General features: G+C 41.5%; 2 protein-coding genes across 2 annotated transcripts in view; both read left to right on the top strand.

Moving 5' to 3' along the window:
* The first annotated feature begins 2788 nt into the window (after window positions 1–2788).
* On the top strand, window positions 2789–9181 carry msantd2 (Myb/SANT DNA binding domain containing 2). Its single transcript, XM_085419963.1, has 4 exons — window positions 2789–3226; window positions 5663–5918; window positions 6009–6072; window positions 6195–9181. Exons 1-4 carry the CDS (start codon window positions 2795–2797, stop codon window positions 7114–7116), a joined length of 1674 nt encoding a protein of 557 aa, XP_085276089.1. The 5' UTR covers window positions 2789–2794; the 3' UTR covers window positions 7117–9181.
* A 3729-nt stretch (window positions 9182–12910) lies between these two features.
* The window catches only part of LOC146660203 (endothelial cell-selective adhesion molecule-like), a 51323-nt gene continuing 44587 nt past the window's right edge, over window positions 12911–19646 (top strand). The window contains exon 1 of the mRNA XM_085419961.1: window positions 12911–13329. Within this exon, the coding sequence (XP_085276087.1) occupies window positions 13260–13329 (70 nt within the window). The 5' untranslated portion in view covers window positions 12911–13259. The remainder of the gene's footprint in view (window positions 13330–19646) is intronic.

The raw sequence follows: 19646 nt of genomic DNA, 5'->3' as shown, positions 1-19646 counted from the left end.
TATTTCATCACGGGCCACGTACAGCTGATTTTGGCCTTCCATGAGTCAGACCAGTGAAACTGCACATTTAATCCCTATGATTAATTAGTATAAGAAAAAAAGTGTAATTTTAACAATGCATGCATTTTTTTTCTGCATGATGAAATAAATGTGTCAGACTGGCTCTACGGGCTTAAATTGTAAGAAGAAAATGTTTAAAATTTACTTCTGGTAGCTCTTTGCCCAGACTGTCTTGTAATTACGAAACAGAAAATTGTTTGTTTCACAGAAAAAGTCCAATTTTTTCTACTACAGTCCCATTATTTAAAAAAACAAAACAAAAAAACTGTGAAAAATCTTTTCTGTTATTTAATTGTCTATCACTTACTTTACTACTTTAGTGTAGTATGAATGAAGCCTTGTGCAGGTCAATTAAGTCACAGTTAAAAATCTTATATTTATGCTCTCCTTTACTCCCAAAGCCATTCAGTAAGGCTAAATTAGAGTGTTTGCTAGGCCACTTCTGCTTCCTGTGGCCTTATGTTTGACACAGCTAGTCTAACAGCCAGGGGACTGGATCTATCAGCTGTGTTTGAGCTGTTTTTGATGTCTAGATCATTTTTAACAGAATTGTTATCTTTTATCATTTTTGTAAGTATTATTGCTGACTGTTTAGTACCGACCATACAAGTGCGTGCATTTGTTTTAACTGAATGTTTTTTTAGTTTATCTGATATGTGCATTTGCAGCTGTAGGTAATATCCTCCTGAAAAACAGCCTATTCATTTATGTCCTCTGAAATGGAGATTTGTTTTTGGTCTTTATCTTTTAACTTATGAGTCCTGATGTACTAAATAGAGGACATCCTGGGCTTTCCATTGATATTTCAGGTGTTTGGGTGGCCTCTATTACTTCCAAAGACGAAGGAAATCCCCCAAAAAGTTCAGTGGGAGGGCATGGATGCAAGTTGTTAACCATGCTTGCTAGCTTTAGATGATACCAGCAGTCCATATGGACCAAATGCATTCTTGTCTGGCAGCATAACAAACCCAAACCACTAACACCAAAGAACTAAAACCGTGATATCACCGTGACATCGTGGTCTCTATTTGAGGGCCATTTCCTTCTTAAATAATACAAGTTAAAATAATTGATGACTAGCAGGTTCTTTCACACTTCACGCCGTGAACCACCATGCACACTTCAGCATTCATTGGTCTAGGTGTAGACTGCTGGTGCTGCTTCCATACACTGCACATTCATAATATTGTCAATCCAAACACGTTATGTATTAATTATGTTTCTGTGTGAAATCCCAGAAGAAGAAAAAACCCTATACAAGGTGAAGGTCTATTAGTCTATTAATTTATGTTGTGGGGTTGGGTGTTGATACTGGAGTGCAAAAATACTGATGGAAGATGGACAAGGAAAGGTCAAAGCCATCAGATCCTCAGTTTAGAAAAAAAGAGAAAAGAAGAGGAGAAACAAGCAAAAGATACAGGTAAGCAGATGTGTCTTTGGATAACGGCAGGTATTTTGTATCCTGAAAAAAGATAACATTCATTAGTAGGGATTGGGAAAACTGTAACAGACTGTAGACAGCATAATATTAATTAGCCATTAATTGGAAGATGTGTAATGTTGATTTGTCTGCTATTCTCAATGTATGATGGCTGTTTGTTAACCATTTGCATGCTCTACTCTCTCTCTCTCTCTCTCTCTCTCTCTCTCACACACACACACACACACACACACACACACACACACACACACTATCTAAAATATTTATCTGGTTAAATTCAGTATGGTGTACAGTATAATGTACAATCTTTAATGTGTGTGTGTGTGTGTGTGTGTGTGTGTGTGTGTGTGTGTGTGTGTGTGTGTGTGTGTGTGTGTGTGTGTGTGTGTGTGTGTGTGTGTTGGTGGAGGGGAGAGAGGGAGTGCTCGCCCAGGGCACCAAACAGGCCAGGACCGCCCCTGCTTGTTATTAATCTCTGGCTCTCTTCCACAGCATGTGGAAGAGAGCTGTCTTCCTTCTGTCCTCCCAACCGGTCCGGCAGATGGCCGCGCTCCCCGAGCCTGGTTCTGCCGGAGGTTTCTTCCTGTTAAAAGGGAGTTTTTCCTTCCCACTGTTCCCAAAGTGTTTGCTCATAGGGGGTCATATGATTGTTGGGTTTTTCCTCTGTATGTATTATCATAGGGTCAACCTTACAATATAAAGTGCCTTGAGGCGACTGTTGTTGTGATTTGGCGCTGTAAAAATCGAATTGAATTGAACTGAACTGGTCTCATATTTGACGATTATTATTCTTACTGTTATGCGACGGTGGTTCAGGGGGTTGGGAACCTCATCTGTAATTAGAAAGTTGCCGGTTCGATCCCCCTCTGTCCTGGCTGTTGTGTCCTTGGGCAAGACACTTTATCCTACTGGCGTTGGCCAGAGGGGCCGATGGCGCGATATGGCAGCCTCACTTCTGTCAGTCTGCCCGAGGGCAGCTGTGGCTACAACTGTAGCTTGCCTCCACCAGTGTGTGAATGTGAGAGTGAATGAATAGTGGTATTGTAAAGCGCTATATAAATGCAATCCATCATTTTTTTTCATCTTTCCATCAAATGTGGATATTTTGCTTGTAAATCCTGTTGGATATCATTTTTTTATTAATTGTAGTTCTTCATCAGTGAGATAGCAACACAAATGCAATAACTGAGTGCAATGAGAAACTGGTTTAGACTACATAATCCCTCCAGGATCCACGCCGTGCTTTTTTCCAAGCCGGACGTCACTTTCCCTCCCCTTAGCAACAGAGGCAACATGGCGGCGTCCAGTAACACAGAGCATTCTCCAGAGATATCGACGCCGTTAAAGGTACCGAAAACCGAGGTGCCATCCCCTGAATCGGAGGATTTGAGTGACAGTAATCAATATCACTCTAATCCCTCGACGCCAAACCGCTTCTCGCCTTTGAACGTGAGCTCGGGGGCTGCGGGCCGGAACACGGCCTCATCCTCCTCCAACAGCTTCACGGCTTGCCGAGGGATGTCGTGGACGCCCTCCGAGACAAACGCCCTCATCGCGGTGTGGGGTAACGAGAGGCTGACGGAGGCGAGGATGCAGCAGCTGGAGGTCGCCGGCACCGTGTTCTCTGGTAAGGCCCCCGGTCCTGCCATGTACGAACGGGTGTCCAGAGCCTTGTCGGAGCTGGGATACGAGAGGACCCCGTCCCAGTGCAGGGAGAGGATGAAGGTAAATGAGCTTCAGAGGATGCAACAATAGCTTTAACATCACATACTAACCCTCCATCACCAGCACCTGGACCTGTAGCTGTGACACTGAGGTGGAGCTGCTACCTGTTAATCTACAGTGTGGCTCACACGCAGATAAACAAGTTCAATCATATTTTAACGTGTTGTTTCTGCGCTCTGTGGACATGGCTGCACTCATCCCGCCTCCCTCACATGTACAGGAGGCTAATTGCGGCTGTCATGCCTGTTATTGTGCATCTTCTGTTTATAACCACTTCAATTATCAGAAATGATATCCTTTATTAGAGTGAAGTCAGTTCCCTTTGATTTATTCATCTGACTTCCTGTAACAGACACACAGATGAATGTTGCACACAAGTCATTAGAAAGGTCCTTAACACTTTATAATGATCATCACTCATATATGTTAAATAGAAACTCAGTCAAGTGTTATATTACTGTTAACAAACTGTAAAGTGATAATAATATTTTCCAGTTATTAATATTGCAATTTATATTGATTCATGTCATTAGTTTATTCAATCAAATTTTATTTGCACCATCTGCTGCACCATTATTAAATGTTATTGTTGTGTCATTACTGAGATTAACATACTGGACAAGCTGCCGCTGGCTCTGCTTTAAACTGCTCTGAGATCAGCTTCCATCTATGCTTTGTGTGGCTACCATTAGGAAGTAAACAAGCCCTCCTCATCATCACAGATGGGCTTATTCTTGTTAAGCACCTTGGCCAACATGTGTGATAAGCAAAACTTTGCATAACTAGACAGGAAGTCAGCTCCTGCCATGCTCAGTTTAATAAAACAGCGGTTCACTTGTGGCCATTCCAGGCTCCAGTTGCCTAAGTGACCCTCTAATGTATTTACTAGCAGGTCATATGTCAATCAACGGTATTCTTCACTCTCACTGGTTGTCTCTTCAGTCGCTCGCCTGAAAGTTGAACACGGGTCCCACCAACTTTGCATCACATGCAGTTATTTCACCCATGGAGACTTGAAGTCGCCAAAATATATCATTCACTTTCTAGAGTCTCTGGGTACCCACTTTACTGTGAATCGTGCGTATGGAAATTAATGCTGTTCTCAGATTGGTTGTTCTAGGGTACTTACATTCAGTCAGACTCATTCAAACAAAAGTAAATTTCTATTTTTGGAAAGCTGCAGGGAACTCTAGTTTTCTGGAGAGGTTTTTGTCCATGTTAACATGGCCTGTGGGAACACTCTAGTAGAACCCAATGGATTTATCGGCAGGTAGATGTTAACAGCAAATGTTTTTATAATTATTATTATTTCTTGAAACAGCAAATGTTAGCTGTTTGCTAATATTTGCAGTTTTTAAAAAGGCAAAAAGAAAAAAGTCAATTTAAAAAGAAAAGAGACAGAGACACGTCCTTCAAATCTGAGCGTTGGTGTTGTATAGTTTGTCCACCAGATGGCACTGTAGAACTTCCCTGTTTGTAAACACCTATTTGGAAGACAGCCAGCTGTTTGGAACAGGGCAGAGTGTAAATGAGTAAACAAATGATTCCGTATAACAAAGTCAGTTTATGTTTTGTGTGTATGAAAGAAGAAAATATATGGTGTATATATATATATAATATATATATATGGTGGTATACCGGCATATTGGATTTTTAAATAATGAAATTGTATTGGGTTTTCGACTGCTACAGTGCAATCATAATCGCAGGGTTTTTTGTTTTTCACAGATACATTTAAAGCGCTAACCTTTTTGTCCGTTTACATACACAGTGATTTTGATTTGTTGACGTAAACACATACATCACATTGGTATGCGATAAAAACCTGATAAAGTGGATGCAGGCAGTGTCGTTCAAATTTCGATGTAATCTCCATTTAAATGGTGGTGCTGGATTTTTTCTTTTTGGTTTCATTTCAGTTCAAAATGTTGATGTTTCATCATCAAAAGTGCTGTTTTGCATTGTTTTGTTTTTGTTGTTGTTTCGGCATATGATAAGATCTGTCTCTGCCTTGGAGACCGATGAGGGCTGACCGTGTTGTGGCTGGATTAGGCATCTTGCTGAGGGTAGGAGAGGCAGGTGGTGAAGGAGGCAGCTAGGTATGAGCTGCACCTTTCAGGGCCAGGCATAGGTGTAACCAGCACCACAGCATTTGTCATCACAGTGTTGTGAATTAACTTAAAGAGCAGTAAAAAGTGTGATTTCTTAAATAAACGTGTACTTATTGTTCTGTGCATTTAACCAAACTAGATTATTCATTACCCTTAAAGCAACAGGTGGTGTTTTAAGAATGCATTTAGGAGAAATAATTGCTACACAGATACAAAAAACTTACCTACTGACTATGTCAGCTTTTGGTAACAATGTAAAGAAGCGTAAAAATTGTAAAAATGTTCTTAATTGTGAAAGATGTGTTCATCCTCCTTTTACAAACAGACGCTGCGGCGCTGCTACAGCCGTGTGAAGGAGCACGGCATCGGTAAAAGGAAGAGCAGCTACACTATCGAGCAGCTGGAGAAGGTGTTCGGTCAGGGAGGCTGGGACTCCCAGAGCTGTGCCCCTGTGCTCATCAACAGCAGTGGGCTGTATCAGGAGATGGAGTCTGATGGTAGCACCCTGGAAGACTTCTCACAGGAGGACTGGTGCAACCAGGTGCTGGACTCGGCATTCCAGGAGGGAGACATGGAGACCGGTGAGTTTGGTGTTAGCTAGCGGATGACATCCAAAAAATATACGACACAGCAGGTGGTTTTGAACTCAGATTTGTGCTTTTTCCTACCAGACGAAATCCAGTTGCCTAAACACAGAGTCCTACAGATCCAAGCGGAGCTGTCAGAACAAACACAGTAAGTCAACGAGAATCAAGACTTATCCATCCTTGTAAATGCAACTCAGATTATGTTGGTGTTTATAAAATCTGCATAACCTCTCAAAAGCTGACATCACTGCTTTTTGATATTACACACAGAAAAAGGGACACAATGCAGACAGTGATCCATATTCTTGAGTCTGTGCAGCTGAAGTGGGAGCACTTTCAGACGTGGACTGAGTTTTCCCGGCTACACCTCTCCAACAAGCTGGCCATCTTTGCTGTGGGGTACAACACGCGCTGGCGTGAGCACGTGCGTTACCACTATGCTGAAATCAGCTCACAGGTGCCGCTTGGTAAACGGCTGCGTGAGTACTTCAACCCAGAGAAGCCTGAAGGCCGCATCATCATGACCAAAGTTCAGAAGATGAACTGGAAGAATGTCTACTACAAGTTTTTGGACATTACCATCAGCGAGGCGCGTTGCCTTGAGCTGCACATGGAGGTGGACTGGGTCCGTGTGTCCCAGTCAAAGGTGACGAGCTGCAGCAGAGGCACATCCCACTACCTCCTTCCTGGGGACATTCCCAAGGCGTATGGACTATACGCTATTGGCTACGAGGCAGCGTCGCCTTCTCATGGCACTGCTCAGACCTCTTCCCCGGGTGACAGTGAAGACCACAGCTTACCTCAGAGTGGGTTAGAGAATGGGGCTCAAAGCCAGCTTCATGGAGAAGGAGTAGAGCGTGGTGACAGGACTGGGGCTAAAGTCACTTACTGCTACCTGGGCATAGCTGAGGACAGGACCATACAGCAGTGTCTCTTTCAGCACTTTCAGGGCTCTGGCAAACACTATGTCCATGGTGAGCCCTCCGCCGTGACGCGGTTCCTGCAGGAGAACTGTCACAACGCTGGAACGAGTCAGACGGACGAGGCAGGTGAAGACTCACCTGAGCGTTGTGCCATTTACATCAAATTTATTGAGGTGGAGCTGGACTTCCTCTCTGCAGGCTCCCTGGTGGAGTGCCTGGAAACTGCTGTTGGCTATTCCTTAAAATACAACAACAAAGAAACGTTTTAACCACTCCTCACTGTTTCAGATTTGTACTGTTATAACTAACTTATACAGCCAATACGGCAGCAGGAAAGGTGTCTGTAATAAAGCATGGATGTGGAAGTTTTATGATTATCGGCGGATTTTCAAACTATGATCTAGTGAATTGTCTAAAAATTGTGAAAGGTGACCAGGGAGATAAAATGTTGTTTTTTTTTTAAAGGGGACCTGTTCTGCTCTGACTGTAGGACCAGGGCAGCTCTTCAAAAAGGGCCTTGATCTTATACTGGTCCTTGGTGCAGCTCATCCACTGTCAGAAACAAACACCTTTATTCCTCATACCTTCGTCTTACTTTCTCCTGATTGGCTGCCCCTCACAAACAAAAAGTGTGGCACTTCTGTTCTCTCAGCCAGAACTGTGCGCCCACGATGCCCAAATGAAACATTTCCACTCTTACTGGCATCTCTGTGAGGCTGATTATTTAGAGCAGTTTGGTTGACAGCGACAGCTTGCACATGTCACGAATACAACGGTCTACATTTATTTATTTTGTTTGACAAATAAATGCCACAAATGATCATACCTGAAAAAGTTTAATGTGTTTGAAAGTAGAAGTCAAAATTATTGTGTATCACTAAAATATGTGCAGGTGATTTTCTGCAGATGAGTCTGATTTACTTGTTCGTTTGTGCTTCAGTTGCCTCAAGTTGAAATTTTTTTTATCAAGTCTAAAAGGAACAGTATACAATACAGGAAACATAATGTACAGACACGTATGCCTAACCTGTTACAGGGAAAAACAATACAAGAAGTGTGTGTACTGTGTTTTTTAGGCTGAGGTGCACTATTTAAGGATCTGCTGCTTTTCCAGTGTAGATACATATTGCCTCATCAGGGAATGTTTGGTTGGCAAGGTGACTATTGCAGTATGCATCTGTCTACCTCAGTAGGATGTAGCAAAAATGGCAGCAAAAGGACCATAGTGTGTATTTATTCTGAAACTGCCTTTTATTTGACTGTCACAGTGTGGACACGAAAGTGTCTCAGAGTGATTATTGGTGGAGTTATGCCTTAATTTTGCACATGTAAGAGGGCTGCAGGTCGGGATGCTTCGGTTAAAATTTCAGGTCAGAAACGAAGAGTAAATATTAGCAAGATAATCCATCAATGCACCCTTACCTTTCCAAACAATATGCTCTAATAGCACTAAATATTTTTTGACTGATGAATCCAAAAAATTGGCTTTTAAAAAATCAAAAATCTTACAACATGTAAATTTGACTGATTTCCATTAGAGGTCTTCTCACCAGGCATGTTTGCTACCAAGTATTATTGACAGTAGAACAAAGACTGAACCACTGATTAATGTGTTGTCTCTTTGCCTCATAAATATTTTTCTTGATTGTAATGTTTAGAAATTAAAGACACCATTGGAAAAGTAGTAGTAAAATATAGAAATTCCCTGATATCGTTCTTTAACTGAACCGCCCCTACTGACTGAACTAAGCAGCAGATGCATCATACACCATTTTAACAGGAGTGTAAGACACTGCGCAGTACCTGGAGCATCTCTGTCTGCAGCCATATCCTTGTGGATAATTAGACACTCTTCAGATCATACTGAGAAGTTATTAGCACCTCCCACATTCTGCTTTTTGCAAAACTAAATGGTGCCTGTGTTTGTGAAGTGTGCTCACTTGCAGGTTTAAACCAGGCACAGCTATAAGACTATAAGCTGAAGAGGGTAACTGATCCTTGACCAATAATCCTTTCTGAACAGGATTTCTGAGGGTATGTGCAATGTGCCAGGAAAGGACTGTGTAGAAAAGAAACAACAGGTAATTCCATTGTGAACTGATGTAAATGAAATGTAATATTCATTTATATATATATAAAGAAAATTCTGGCTTTAGCAACCTTGCAGTGTTCATTTGTTTGGGTATACAGTATATAAAGATGAATATGATATTTTCTATTTTATTGGTTGACACCATGTCCTGTATGTGATTGTTTCAAAGTCACTGTCTTGTATGTTTACATGTTTGAAAAACAATAAAGTGGACACTCACTGTCATTTGCCACACAGTGAGAATGGAGGTTTTGCTGATGTGTGTGTGTGTTGAGCTTTAGGTCAGTACCTTGCGTACACCACACATATGCTATTAGAAGAAAATACTGGTGCTGCTACTGGTGATTCATATTTGAAGAGGTTTGCAGGTATAAAGTGTATGTAAAGACAAAGAATGACAAGGCAATGAGCTCATGCATAAATCTCAAGTATGTTTTCAATGAATAAACAGGGTGAGAGTCTGTCACAGCAATAACATGAACAGATAAACAGAATCACTAGTTAACCTAAACCAGCTGTAGGTGGAAGCTGAAGCACCCAGACACAACTAATCCGGAGAACATACATGGGTTCAAACCAAGGGCCTTCTTTCAGCAAGGCAACAGTGCAACCACTGCAACCTGGGCATCCCTGGACAACTTTCCTTCAGGATGAACTGGAGAAACCCTCTCAGTGCACTTTTTGTTCATCAGGTCAGTGTATTTTGCAATGGAAGGGAAAGTGAAAGCAGTTAGGCATGCTCAGACTAAACATGTCATTCCCCCATGAGGCCAGCAGATGGCCATAGCAAGCTACCACTGCAAAACAACACAGTGTAGGGTACACCTGATGGTAATTTTGCATCCCTGAGAATTGACATGAAGTGTAGCCTGCTTACAAACAGTATAAACATGTGATGACATAAAATTAGTGACACAGGTGTGGACTAAAATGCTGAAGGAGACCAAACAACAACTGACACTGTACTCTATACTTGACGTGTATGCAAAGGGACAATGCCACTGACCTTTTGGAAAGCAGCATTTGAAACTAGGACAAATATCTAGAGATTTTTCAGTGTCCAAATATCTGAAACAATATCGAAATCAGAGCAGTGTTTCATGTTCAAATAATAATAAAGTTACTAATAAAGAGTTGGTTTTTTTTAAATTATCTTTTTAATCTTTTTATGATTTGTGCAGAAAGGCTCCAAATCATCCAGGCCATGACTATGTTTTGACCTGTTACATGACCAAAAACAAACAACATCGCCACCTTTATAGTTATAATTGAATGCATTACGCTTGAGATGTTAGTAATGTTCCTCTTGAACATGAATCTAGTATTGTTTCTCTTTCTGGTTCTTTCCATGGATAGCTGCTAAATGTACTGTTAGGTGTTAGATAGGAATATTTACCCTGTAAAGCCTGAACCATGAAATAATAATAATAATCTATTAAACCTTCGGCCATTTATTTTTAAATTAATTAAATATAAATTTGCATATACAAGTTTTTAATTTGTATCATAATTGTTACACTCTTTCTTTTTTGCAATTTATTGCTTAAAATGTTTTGTGCAATTTATTTAGACCAAAAAAAGTATCAAAAGTCAAACTTTACAAAACTGTATGTATCAAATCTATTAAACTTAAGAGGTCAGATCACTGCAGAATGTATTTGTATCTAAATATATATAATAAACCATTACAGTGGGATTATGTATGAACACATAAAAGATGTTGGACAGTCATATGTTTTTGTGTGTGTGTTCTTCAGGTTCTCTGCAGCACATTCAGTTGAGCAGCTCTTTGCTCCTATTACCAAAGAACAAAACAGAAAATTTGTACCATTCCAAATACTTCCGAACAAATACATACAAAACCTTGACGACATTGGTATAAATCAGTTTTCATGTTGCTTGCTGTTTTATTTCTTTGGGTTTGATTAAGTGTGGAGTGGATTGAGATAGGATATGTACAGGATATGTTTTGATGGGCTTAAAGAAAAACTAAACTGATAACAGGAGGAAGGAAATTTCTTTCATGTCTCGTTATAGGTCGTTAATTGGAGTGAGCAATATGTTTGGCCTCCAGGTGTCAGGTTTGTTTACCGTTTGACCAGCTCCTTGTAGCCGTTCGAGTTAGAAGCCTGGCCAAGAATGCAGCATGAGCCTCACTGATTTTTGCTCCTAAATACAAAACAGCATGTTTTGACAGCTTTTGCCTGAATGTTGTGGATTTGAGCTGGAGGCCCAGATGCAGTTTACAACAACACAACAAAATCTCATCCCCACAAAATTTGGACACTGCTTCTTTAGATTTAATCACGTGAGCAACCCCTGTTCACCTCTCATAATTGAGCAGTCTGCCTGCATTAGCCTCACCCTTGTTGCTGAGGCAACTGGGCAACCTCAGGAAATGAAATAAAGAGGTCTGACCACCTCGGAGAGGACAGGTCAGTCTTTCTTTTTGCAACAGGATGGTGAGCTCACCTTGGGAATTCACGTCAAGCCGTGTCGAGTCTGTTTCTCTGCTCTCAGAACCATGCCTCTTCACACATGATAGAACAGGAACTGAAGACTGGAGATTTTAAAGTGGAGGTGAGGGAAAAGGATGGAGCTTTAGATGTGGGGGGTTGAAAACAGGCTGATTGTTAGAAAATCTTGAGCTGTAGTGCAGTTTAAAACTGTTTATGTTCCTATTTGTATTTTTTAAATGAAAATTCAAGGACTCAGTAGTGAAGGAAGTAATGCAGTTTTTTATTTTTTTGTTGTTATTTGCTTTGGTTTATTACATATGAAATCATAGCGTGCCATTGGCTTCTCCAAGCAGTATGGTCATGGTGCTGTCCAGCAAATTCAGACATTGTTGGATGTCTGTATTTGTGACGTTCACTGGCTTGTTCTGGGAAGTTGCTGTGGTCTGCTCTTAGGTCCATCAGCCACTGGTGTTGATGGTGTGACACGTCTTTCTCCCAGATGTTCTTCTTGTATTGCTCATTTCATCTCTGTGTGGGTCTGCCATTGTGCTTCTCTGGTATATCTCTTCAGCCTAGTGGCAAGAGCTGTGAGCCCTGTGCCTGACCATCTCTCCAGTCGCAGTTTTGGATATAATGTTGTACCTTGTTTTCATCCAATACCTGTCTGTCATAACGCCCAGCTGCCCTCAGTTACCAAACTAACATCTTTAGGAGCTTCCCGGAATTTGGTTTCCAGCCTTTTTCTCTATGCTTCTGCACACATCCTTGATTTTATACCCATGTGCTCTAAGATCACAGTCACAGTGCCATATTGGTTTGTTAATTTCAATGACACTGGTAGTAGGAATAGTGCATGTTGCAGAGTCCACAACAGCAGAGATGGGGAGTCGTGCTCTTGGTTGAGTGACTATAGAGGCCGGTATCATCTAGCCCAGGTACATGTGCTCTTCCATCAGGCCTGGCTCAATACATCTATACTGCTCACTATTGTTCCAGCGATTAATAATAATAACAACTAATAACTAATAATTAAAAGCATACTGTAAGGGTTTTGGAAAGACTGATAAGTGATCCAGTTTTTCATTTACTCATCGCCACTTTGTTTGATTCAGCGGCTTGTTATCAGTAACCCACGAAGTCTGAGTAATTATCCAATTCGTTATTAGCAAAGTGTAGAAATGAAGTGAAGAAACACACACACACACACACACACACACACACACACACACACACACACACACACACACACACACACACACATTCGTACACCTGCCCCCTACTGAACCTGAGAACTAGCGAAACTGCGTCAAGCTTAATTTTACAGACAGTAAAATAATAAAGGTGGAACATTTTTGTTTTCAAAATAAAAGACATCGTCTAAGGCAGTCTTTCACGGACCTTATTTTGTTGGAGGCTTCCGGAAATTGCGCTCGACTGACTCTACAGCTCTACTGTGGAGGTGGCACGTCTCTCTCTCTCTCGTAGGAAAGGTCTCGGGATGACAACTTGCAGAGTTATAACCCACTCGCCGCCGTGTCGATAAGCAGGGAATTCTAGATGTTAAAAGGAGGACAAGAAGAGTCTCGGATGACCTTTGGTGTCGTTGCCAATCCAGTTTTCACTCCACTTTAATATTCGCATCGCTCCACCAAGTCAGAAAAGGGGATCTGTGCGTCAGTGAGATAAGACCCTTTCCACACTTCCTCACCTGAAGTGTCCCCTACCTTACCTTCCTCGGCCAGCGCGTGGAGATAGTGGGAAGCCCGCTGAGCAGACTTGAAGAGCTTTATTTGCCTGAGGCGGAGTGCTCACATAAAGCCTGGTGAAGGACGTTGACAACTGAGAAGTGTGTACATCAGCCATGGGAGCCTCCAGCACTACTTCGAGGAAACTTCCCCTGCTCTACTTTACCTTTCAGTGCGCGCTCACAGGTCAGCTTCTTCACCTGCCTTATATAAATGCCTTCTGTTGTGTTTCCTTGTTTGTTCACATTTCCAGAAGCATACACACACGCAAACAGTGGTTATCACTTTGTATTTCAGATCTTAAAATAATGCGACTAACATCACATTTGCATCCATCCTGTTAGCATTAAATGGTAAATGGCCTGTATTTATATAGCGCTTTACTAGTCCCTACGGACCCCAAAGCGCTTTACACATCCAGTCATCCACCCATTCACGCACACATTCACACACTGGTGATGGCAGCTACATTGATAGATATTAAATATCAAAGCAACATAGTGTACATTAGAATGTGGGATTTACTGAAGTCCGACCACGCTGTGCTGACATGAGTCATAATCAGGAACCTGTAACTAATGACAGAAATGACAGCAGGGTCTGCTTCTGGGGGTTCTTTGCTGTATGTGTGCCAGAGGATGAAGGGCTGGATTTGAAGCTGAAACACCTGTTTGTTTTTCACAGGATTTGAAACAAGTGTGTTACACATGATTATGTCTTCCAGGGAAGAATAATCCCTTTATAGCTGCTGCAACACTGGCTCAGCCGTCACTCTCTCTAGCAATGTATTAAACTCCTACTTTCACTGATAGCTGTACAGTACAAGCAGCCTACTTTTCCCTCTCTTTGATTTAGAAATTGGGCCACGGTACAGCTGCACGAGTATTTTGCAAACGTTTTGGGGAGCGAGAAGTTTTTAAATGATTAATTCCAGTAAAAAAAGAACTAATGGCTGCACCTAGAAGGGAGTATTTTTTTTCTTTTTTTTCTGCATTTCAAGAGAATATTAATATTTCTTGAGTTTTGTGCAGTTCCTTCTAATTCGGAGACCTACTAGAGTTCATATAAAGGCACTACTGATTTAATAGTCATTCTCCTTGAAAAGCAACAAGGAACTGCTGGACGTTCATGAGCTCATGAATTTTGAATCATCATTTTATCGTCCCTCTTGTCTCAATTTAACCCTCAGCAATGACTGAAATGATTTTTTTTATTCAGTGTCAGCAATGAAAGAGTCAAACACTCAGTTTTTGGACTGCTCACATGCTCCACTCCACTCTCATATGGAGAAACTGGAAACATCTATTTAAGTTGTAGAGCCCCATCTGCTCCAGGTGAGCGCCTGTCACTTCCAAGAGTCTGGGTGCTGACTTTCATATTGCTCTGTGAGACATGAAAGCCAGTGAGAGATACACACTTTGCCTGAATTTGTTCTCAGCTGCCCGTAGCTTATGTGTGCTTTTCAGTGCTGTTGCCAAAACAGTCACATTCCCTGTCATTGAGGTAGTTTCTCTCTGAGGGAGTATTACCTGAGTAACACTTCCATTTTGCACCATCTAGGTTCACTGCGATGAGACAGTGAATTAAGTCATTGTAAGGGGTGACTGCAAGCAATGTCTGGCAACCAATTTTATCAGCAGGCTATGATTCAGGGTCACAGGACAACAGGAAGATACTGTATGAGCACAGTAGCTGACCTTGACCTCACCATCAATCGCCCTGCAGGTGTGTCCTGAAAACACTGAGCAGTCAAGACACAGAGAGGAAATGTTCATGAATAGCACCCGGTGGCAACAGGAAAACTGTGAGCTCTTTGAATCCCAGATGTGTGCGTTAGAGCAGGAAGTGAGCAAACCTCCTCCTACAAACAACATGGTGGTTCAGTTCAAAATCCAGCGCAGTGGAGAATGTTATCAGACTCGCAAGCAGCTGCTGAGTGATTGAGGATATGTCAAAAACATATGACTTCACTTCCATACTTGCTCTTTTTTGAGTGTGTTTGCACTATGACTGCATGATGTACTCATAAGAGTGAAAAAGTTACGTGCGAAAAATTCTCACCAACAGAAAAACGCAGGAGTCACCATGTGTGATGAACGATTTGAAATTCTGCTACTCCTCTAAAAGGAGGAAACCTTAATGAACAGAATATTGTCCTTTTCTGTCTCCCTGTAATCTTTACGAGTTACCACATGTTGATGTATAAATTATCTTTTTCACAGAATGTTCTGACCGTGTTCTGTGACCACGTCGGGTAAATAACTTGTTTCTAAAAACGATTTCATGCTTATTATTCTTCCTTGTCAGAAGCCTGGCGACTGCTGTCGCACACGTATTGTTGTTTGACCCATTTTCTCAGAAGGACTGCCTTTTTGTGTGAAAATCTATTTATTTAAGATTTCCGAAACAGTCGCTGCATTTCAAATGTCATCTCGAGGGCACAATTCGCCATGTTTGGAATCTATCCCAGCTGCCATAGGGTGAGAGGCGGGGTACATGCACAGGTTGCCAGTCTCTCACAGGGCCGACACAGAGAGACAGAAAATAGTCCACACTCACACCTATGGAACTTTAGAATCACCATTTCACCCAAACTAACTGGCTTCCTTCCTGTGGGAGGAAGCGGGAGTACCCACAACTCCACAGAAAAAGGTAGATTTAAACACAGAATTTTCCTGCTGTGAGGAACACAGCAGGAAAACCGCTGTGCTGCCCCCTAAAAACAAATGCTTAATTGATTGTCCTGCTGCACCATAGATTTTGGTGCCAGTTCACGCTTTTGGCCAATGACGAATCATCGCAGGTTGAGACTGGACTGCATTTGGTTGTCCTACATTATAGCAGAAGGCCTGACTTCACACTCAGAAGGATGATCTAGGAAGGTTTAGAATTTTTCACTCTTTTTTTTTTCACTGCTATTATAGTTGGCAACCTCTTATCCATTCTAACCCTGTACTTTGGAGAAGGGTAAAACTTGTAAAATGTAAATAGTTTTCATGTGTGTAAGCTGCAGTGATTGTTTTCTTTGTTCCCCAGTTTCTAAGAGCATTTAATAAAACCAAACGTTACATATTCTGATTGCCTGTGGGTAGATTTGGCGTTATGGTTAAGATCATCACCAGTGGCAACTTAGACCTCAAATGGTTAAAGAAGTCTAGACTAGGCACATTTACCTCTGGGAAAACAATGACCTGCCAGGTAGACAAAACTCAGCTCATGAGATGCTGTGTTCTTCTGCTCCACTTCAGGTAGAAACAAGTGACACACACACACACACACACACACACACACACACACACACACACACACACACACACACACACACACACACACACACACACACATTTCTGGTGTTGCTATCCTCGTGGGGACAGCTCATTGACATAATGCTTTCCCTAGCTGCTTACCCTAACCCTAACCATCAAAAATAAATGCCTAACCCTGACCCTTACCCTAAACCTAACCATAACCCAATTTTAACCCTGACACTAATTCCACATTTTGAGTCTCAAAAATGCCTTCAAACTTGTGGGAACCAGGATTTGGGTCCCCATAAGGGCTGTTGGTCCCCACAAGTATAGTAAACTTCCAACACACACACACACACACACACACACACACACACACACACACACACACACACACACACACACACACACACACACACACACACACAGACATTAGTAGTAGTAAGACCATCTGAAACAGCTGCACATAGTCAGCTTTACCATTGTGGCACAGTGCTGAACTTCAGTGTTGTCCTCTGTTTAATTCAGTGTTACCTTTCCTAATTAAACGTGACACTTACCTTCTGTGCTACCACCCAGCAGTTGTATCTTTTTATATTAAGCTTTGCTAGCATGAACAGTTCTTCTCAGTCACACAAACTCATTAACATTGTCTCAGTGAAGTTGTGTTTGGGTCAGCTAATTTGATTATATTAGCTTAGGTTCATCAAGCACTGTGCCTAATTATTCACTCGTGTCTAATTGCTTAATTTGCCCTTTGTCTTTTTCTGAGGTAAGCTGTGTCAGTTGGCAGAGTTTAATCTTTTCCTGGTGTCATATCAGTCTTACCACTAAAAGTCCTTGTCGTGTGTATTTAGCGTTTTATTCCAAGAAGTATGTGGTTCACGCCCCTGCGTTCATGTTATCAAGGCATCCTGGTGAGGGGTGCAGACACAGATTCTGAAGAATAAAACTTTAAAGTCAGATTGTTGGCTAATATGATCGTAAAATGAAGGTATTGTAACTGAAAGAGTTGCTGTTTTAGCTCGTCCCAGCACCGTGTTCTAGCACCGGATTTACATAAGCACACACAATAATCTTGAAGCTTGACGTCACTTATCAAAGACCAGCGGCGGCGATGTATGAGCTATGCCTTATCTCTTCAGCAGCCGCTGTACAATTAATCTTGCATTCTGGACACACCATCTGGCAAGAGCGCACATCTTCATTTGTTTTCCAGGTGTGTCCTGTGATGGACGCTAGTTATTTAACAAGGTCAACCCATACAAGCTTCAAAATGCTCTGTTGGGAGGTGAGGCAGCGGTGTCCTCACCGCTGATGACTGTCAGTGATTTATAATATTAAGTGAGAGTGCTGCGATAATTATTAATAGTAGCATGTCTTATTTTAACATAGAGTCACTCTTGGCTATGAGCTTTCCTGCTTTAGAAGATAATAGGTATTGAAGCTTGGTATACTAGCACACTTGACATGTGGTAGGTTGAAGTTTCACACGCTATTTTTTACCACATTAGCGCTTAATTCCAAAATATGTTTTTAACTCTAAGAAGATGAAAAAGCCGAGCTATTCAATGCAGTTTCTCCAGCGTACAACTATGGCCTTATCTCTAATTGCCTGTTTTTTAGAATAAAACCAAATAGATGTGCAGCAAAGCCCCTTTTCAACTCTGAGCCGGGATTACAAGGGTTTGAAGGCTGCGCTCCTCACGTATGTGTCCCCAGCAACTGGTGCAATTTTGATTTCAGGGGGGAAGATTGAGGGATTTATCGGTACATAATGACATACATACAGCAGTGCACTCTTTCCTCTTTAGTGAGATAGTTTGTTGTCCAGTTGTCAGTCTGTGCAAGTGTGCAAGTGTGCCTTGTAATCTTTTATATTTACACTCACTTGTACCCTGTACAAAGCCCAGAAGGACAAGAACCGGAGTGGAGATTAGTTCAGATTCAATCTCACAGCATAATATATCACATCCCAAAAAAGCCACAATGTGCTTCTTTTCTTTCCCTGTAGTTGTTTTCACTGTGTTTGTTCTTATTTCATATCTTCTTTGTGATCATTCAGCATGTTATTATCTACTGAAATCCAAAGAAGTCATGTTAAAAAAGTTTGAAGTCTGCACATCTGCACAAAGAACATGCTAACACAACGCTAGCGCACAACCCAGTGTGACATTAAAGCTGTTGTGCGTTTTTAAGAGATCTTCCCAAGAGGGCAGCAGCAACTATAACATCACATTTCCATAAAGACATTTTAAGGCGCTGGAAAAAAGGCTGGATTTAATATAATGCACGTCATAAAGACAGGTCATTTCTTTATTTTATATGTAACCCCTTCATAAATCCTGTTGACTATAGTCTATTTGCCATTATAAGCAAAGAAAAATGAACGGAAACTTTGGAAATCACTTTCTGACACCCCAACCCTGCAGCGAGACCTGATCAATGTAATGAGCAATCAGGCTACAGCTGAGTAATGACAAAGTAGTGTAGAGAGTAGTGTAACAAATTACTTTCTCCAGGGACTAACTATGTAATATACACCTGCTTATGTTTAAGAGATGTAATGTGTAATACAATGACTCCAACGGCAGTTATCATTCTCTAAATCTTTGGTTTCATTCACGTTCTTCTTCTCTTAGTGGTCATTTAGCACGTCTGCAAGATTATTTTTCTGGTCTTTGTCTGAATGAGAGATGTTAACATTCACTTCAGACAGACAATCTCACATTGATACCTCAATCCCAGTCTCATACTGCAATTAAGTCTGGGGTCATGCAAACACCTTAATCTAATTATATTGCAGTAATTAGGCCCATTCACAGGATTAGTGACGTGATTGAAGCATGTGGAGCACTGCAGTGCTGGCTGCATTTTTAAGCGCTGCATTGACCTGTAAAGACCATGCTCAGTCCAGCCACTGGAGGTTTGATGATTTGCAACTCGTGCCCCACATTCACTGAGTTACTACTATTTATAAGTCCATACAAACATTCTTATTTTTAGTCTCAATATGGGATAAACTGTGGGAAAGAGACAAAAGAGTAACACAACTAGGCCTGTGTAATGTTACTTGGAAATGTGTGGATGTAATAGAGGAATTTTTCACCGAGAACATGGAAATAGCAGTTAGATGACAGATGTACAGTGAGACATGGTGCCAGCCGTGACTTTTACTGTATGTGGCAAGTGCCCCTTTTGTGGGTTTTCAGTGACATCTCTTCTCCATCCATGGACCCAGAAGGAAGAAGGCCT

Source organism: Rhamphochromis longiceps, linkage group LG10, assembly GCF_057381845.1.
Source record: "Rhamphochromis longiceps isolate RC_006_pf linkage group LG10, R_longiceps_female_GT1.1, whole genome shotgun sequence".
Taxonomy (NCBI): domain Eukaryota; kingdom Metazoa; phylum Chordata; class Actinopteri; order Cichliformes; family Cichlidae; genus Rhamphochromis; species Rhamphochromis longiceps.
Note: the sequence above shows the minus strand (reverse complement) of the source record. Positions and strands in the feature narration are given on the sequence as shown.